Source organism: Salmo salar, chromosome 19, assembly GCF_965601325.2.
Source record: "Salmo salar chromosome 19, fSalSal1, whole genome shotgun sequence".
Lineage (NCBI taxonomy): Eukaryota > Metazoa > Chordata > Actinopteri > Salmoniformes > Salmonidae > Salmo > Salmo salar.
Window position 1 is genome coordinate 55,495,100 of NC_138309.1, and position 5,737 is coordinate 55,500,836.

The 5,737-nt window shown below is 42.8% G+C and overlaps 1 protein-coding gene across 1 annotated transcript; it reads right to left on the reverse strand.

The window, feature by feature from the left end:
* Positions 1 to 271: 271 nt before the first annotated feature.
* Positions 272 to 1,981, reverse strand: rasd1 (RAS, dexamethasone-induced 1). Its single transcript, XM_014158415.3, has 2 exons — positions 1,576 to 1,981; positions 272 to 1,311 (listed from the first exon to the last, which is right to left on the reverse strand). Exons 1-2 carry the CDS (start codon positions 1,847 to 1,849, stop codon positions 785 to 787), a joined length of 801 nt encoding a protein of 266 aa, XP_014013890.3. The 5' UTR covers positions 1,850 to 1,981; the 3' UTR covers positions 272 to 784.
* Between the last annotated feature and the right edge of the window lie 3,756 nt (positions 1,982 to 5,737).

Here is a 5,737-nt window from a genome sequence, read left to right on the forward strand (position 1 = left end):
CCATCACTGGGTAATTATAGTTCTGACATCAATTAGGCTACATTCTTTATCAATCACTAAACATGTGGTGTGGTAGGGGACCATTTGGCTAGCAATTGTCTTTCATGCTAAACTGCTTATTACAGCTTATGTCATTAATTCATGCTTTGATGTTTAGCCTAAGTAGTTTCTCTGGATCTCTAGGCCTACTACTAGGTGTATGGAGTGATGAATGAAGTGTGGGCCATTTCAAAACACGTGTAAGAGAAGAAAAACATGAAGAAACGGAAGATTCATATTATGTGTATTTATTTTTTTCAGTTGTTTTCTTTTTTTGCAAAAGTTGACTGACACAAAATATAAATTCACAATATAAAATGTTTCAGGTTGCAACATTCAAGTTAATTATCTGTTATAAATGTAAAACTATTCTCAACATTGTACACGCCAGGAGTCTCTTTTCTCGCCTGTCTGTAAAGGCAGATGTCAAAACAACACATTTTACGCATTTGTGAAGAATATCACAATATTTTAAGCCACATCACATAAGGCTCTTAACAGAACAAAGTAACATTCTTAAAAGTCTCGTGGACATGCGCTTCCACGTGTGCGGAGTGCCTGAATCTAGTCAGTGTCATTGCGCCCGGAGCACATCGGCTCTCGGCATCGCTGTCTCAAGTGTCCCCACTACGGAGCGACGGTAAGCGGCATGGGCAGCCTTGCGCGCCCAAGCCCCGTCTGTCAGGTGCATCACAAATGAAGCACAAACTTTTTGGTTTCAAGATGTAAAAGATTAATCTCAGTCTTAACTGATAGTACATCTCTCTTTATCCTTTCCCTGCCCGCCGATCGCCTTCTCCTTTATGTACATCAAATCACTGTGGACGCTCGGGCGCCGGGCGAATGGTGCCACGATGCCGTAGGCGTCTCCATTGTCCTTCTTGTTCTTATTTTTCAGGGACTTACTGCGAAGCATGTCGCAGTACTGCACGGAGACCTTACGGTGGAGGTCCGGGCTCATCTCATTGGGTAGCTTGGCCATGGTGAATAGGGTCTGGAACATTTGATCCACGTTGGTGTTGCGCTTGGCTGAGATCTCAAAGTATGCGCACTGCTCGTCTCCCGCCACCAACTGCTCAATCTCTTCCTTCTGCACCTCTCGGTAGAACTCCCGGTCGCCCTTGTTTCCGCAGATAACCAGAGGAACGTCAATGTTCTCCTTGGTCTTGTTTTTCAAGCACGACTTGGTCTCAATTATCTGTTGCTTGAGCCTCTGCACCTCCTGGAAAGAGTCTCTGTTGTCTAAGCTGAAGACCAGGATAAAGACGTCACCTAAAGGGAAACAAGAGGAGCAACGCATTTAGTATCAAATCAAATCAGTCTGGTTGGTAGCCTAAATAGTATCATAGCTTCTAAGAAACACATTGACATAGGCTACAATATTTACATGCGTAATGGCACCTGTGGCGCGTTGTGCAGCCAATGCAAAATGCGCTCACAGTGCATACCCCCTTTGAGGCTACAAAAATGCACGACTGCAGATTGCTATTGGAAATGCACGCTTTGAGTCGCATTAACTAGATATGGAATATTTACCTGTCAGTATGGATAGTCTCCTCATTGCAGGGAACGGGTGGTTGCCTGAGGTATCCAATATGTCCAGTTGGTATACATCTCCCTTAATGCTATACAGTTTCCTGTGAAAGTCCTCGATGGTCGGCGTGTAGTGGTCCTCATCGAATCTTCCGTTCAGAAACCGGGACACGATGGCTGTTTTTCCCACCTTGGTTGATCCCAAAATCACCATCCTGCAGCAATTCTTTGCCGGGATATCGAAATCGTTCTCTGAAGGAGACATTTTCTTGATCATGATTATAAAGTAGCCTAAATAGTTGCCTAGAATGAGTCAAATGTGTTCGGACACTTCGTGTCGTTTGATAGATTCAGCCAAAGTCGGATTCAACAGTAGGCTATCGTTCCATAGTTCTTAGTGTGCTCTGTTGCGTCTGTCGGAACTACTGAGAGCGCCTGATATTTAAGGTGAAAGCGGAGCCCTCCCTCTCCCGACGTCACGGTACTCAGTGCTCGATTGAGCAGAACGTAAAATGTAATCGGTGCCCACTGATGCATCAGTCAGTTCCAGTCTGAGACTGAGAACGGCTGACCATCGAACTATCTTGGGGACTGGGACAGCTAAGCATTGTAGCTTAAAGCACATGAGAAGACGGAGATAAACAAAGCATTGACTCGACTTTGACAGTTGGGCATCCGCATTTTTATCTTCATCTATTGTTAGTAATATTGTGCGTAATGCCCGCTTTGTGCAATATTACATTGTTAATCAATTACACAAGTTCCGTCATTTAGACTACTCTGGGACATTCTGTTTGGAATGATGATGGACCTTGGACAACTTTAGTAATACTAAATCTACAGAACGGAAGTGAGGACTTGTGACTCAAAATAACCCTCTCCATACCAGCCAATTCCTATGCGTCAGAGCAGTGGGCCTACACAATCTGTCCTTTTACTGTTTAACTGTGTCAGATCGTTTGTTTGATTAAAAGGAAAACTGTCCATGCACATTCAAGACAGGTAGAAATGAAATTGTCATTCTAGACATTGCACTGAACTAATTTAATTCAAGTGTAACAAAATGTAGCCTTGTATTATTCAACAGTGCACTTAGTTGATTACTATTAAGCTAACACTAATACGTTTTGTTAAAGGGACATATTGGTTTCCTACCCTGTAAGCAGTCTATGGATAAGGTATGACAGCAATCCATGCTTTGTTTTTGTTTACCTGGACACTGTTTCAAATGCTAACTGCTTATTAGCATTTGTGGCACAAATCCAATGCAAGTCAATGGTACCTATATTAGTATTTTTGCGCTTCATGCCCAATAAATTCTAAAGTATCTATAAATGAATAGTTCTTCATTCAAGGCCTGTCAAAAAAAAGTGTTGTTGTGCACGAAGAACATGTGTATTTACAAAGCCTACCACAAGGGGGCACTCATGTTATGACCCACACATGTGCCTTGGCAAACATGCTTTGTGTGATTATTAGCCATAGAAGCAGTATTTAGAGATGGTTCCCTCATGTGTGGCTGCATAATGCATATCCATTGAGTGTACACACATCTGCGCTTACATGTGTTCCTGTATGCGTATATAGGGGGTGCTTATATTTGTCCTGTTTCACTGCATGTACAAGTGTGAGGTGTGAAATGGAAATGTTTTTTTTTTGCATATCCCAACTCCCTCTGAGACTAGGGTCACAGCCAAGGATCAGCCATTGTTGACAGAAACCCTAGAGCAATTAGGGTTAAGTGCCTTACTCAAGGGCAGATCAACAGATTTTGTTTCACCTTGTCAGCTAGGGGATTCAAACTAGCAACCGATCAGTTACTGGACCAAAACTCTAACCGCTAGACTGCCTGCCGCCCAGTATGCAAGCATGTGTCTCTATGATTATTTAAACCTGCACCTGCTTAAGGAAATTGTGTACTAATGTTAAGAACCCAATAATTAGAAATCTCAGAAACCCAAAACACAAATCTTGCGTAATTGCATCAGATGCTGGATTAGGTTTATGAGACGTATGAGAAAAGATAGTAGCGAAGTCTTCACCAAAGCACTCAGCCAAAGAACCCTTTCCCCTTGCTCAGACGTTGCATACATCAACCAATGGTTGCGTGCCACGTCATGAAGTACATCATCGACTGACAGATTGCTATAACATATGATGGGGTTAACTGCTACATAAAATAGCTATCCAGGCATTGTAAGATCAAGCACGCGTCAGCTACGCCTGGGCAGAGGAATGCACCCAAAGCATGGGCCAAATGTCCCCTCTCCGTTCCGAAATATGCGAACAAAGTTCTTCGATAGTCATCGCATCCAGATACCTTCCTTTTACGTGCGTCTGTCCACGAGAGACTAGGTATAGGCTAGCGGCAAGGCCCCCCACATTTTTTAGATACCCCTACCCAAGGTAGAACAAAACACAACTATGTTTTTTCACATCCCTAATAACCATATATGAAATGGATGGTTGTGTAGAAATATTTTACTGCAAAAGTGGTTAAATTGATAGATATTGTGACACACACCCGAAACTCAAAAAGTACAGAATATGCCTGGCTGGAAGGGGGATTAGCAACATAAATTCATGTAACCCGTTAGTGCTGATATTGCAAAATTTGGACTAGTGGAGTGGGCCTATCGAGGAAGGTGTTTTTGATGATTGGCCACTAGCCTAGTAATCAGTATGAAACTTCAACCCTCCCTGCTGGTGGACTCACTGAAGTGGACTTCCAAGTGGGACATGTGCCGGCCTCTCACTGGTGGGTTATGAAAGAGAGAATCCAGAGGTACTGTGACCCAATGTACCCACAACCTGTTCATGATGACTTATCCAAGGTCTCTCTGACCCGGAGCCTGGTGCACAGGTCTCTAATTTAGGCACGTAACTTGCGGAGTGATGGGGGGAGGTTCGATAATATACAGGTCAGACATGTCAATAATATACCATGATGAGTTTGATTGATTGAAAAAACAAATCACCACTGTAAAGCGCCAGGCAGCTACTGGCTTTATGTGGTTTCGCACCACAGGGCTCCTCAGTACCCCCCCCCCCCCTTGTAAGAAGAACGGGGAAAAAGGAATTGAACCTCTTTCCCTGCAATTTATCCTCTTGTTCCCTTTTCATCGGTCTGTGATGTATTGCTCTGGTCTGCAGTAACAGCTCACTAACCGCTCTCTCTCTTTCTCTTTGCGGTGTTTGCTGAGGAGGTAGCTACTGTACAGTGCATTCGGAAAGTATTCAGACCCCTTCCCTTTTTTCCACATCGTTTGTTAATGCCTTATTGTAAAATGTATTAAATATAGATTTTCCTCACTATACCCCATAATGACAAAGCGAAAACAGGTTATACATTTTGGCAAATGCAGTAAAAATAAAAAACTTAAATATCACATGGACATACACCACCATTCAAAAGTTTGGGGTAACTTAGAAATGTCCTTGTTTTCCATGAAAACATACATGAAATGAGTTGCAAAATGAATAGGAAATATAGTCAAGACATTGACAAGATTATAAATAATGATTTTTAATTGAAATAATAATTGTGTCCTTCAAACTTTGCTTCGTCAAATAATCCTCCATTTGCAGCAATTACAGCCTTGCAGACCTTTGGCATTCTAGTTTTCAATTTGTTGGGGTAATCTGAAGAGATTTCACTCCGTGCTTCCTGAAGCACGTCCCACAAATTGGATTGGATTGGATTGATGGGCATTTCTTACATACCATACGGTCAAGCTGCTCCCACAACAGCTCAATAGGGTTGAGATCCGGTGACTGTGCTGGCCACTCCATTATAGACAGAATACCAGCTGACTGCTTCTTCCCTAAATAGTTATTGCATAGTTTGGAGCTGTGCTTTGGGGCATTGTTCTGTTGTAGGAGGAAATTGGCTCCAATTAAGCACCGTCCACAGGGTATGGCATGGCGTTGCAAAATGGAGTGATAGCCTTCCTTCTTCAAGATCCCTTTTACCCTGTACAAATCTCCCACTTTACCACAACCAAAGCACCCCCAGACCATCACATTGCCTCCATCATGCTTGACAGATGGCGTCAAGCACTCTTCCAGCATCTTTTCATTTTTTATGCATCTCATGAATGATGTTCTTTGTGATCCGAACACCTCAAACTTATATTTGTCTGTCCATAACACTTTGTTCCAATCT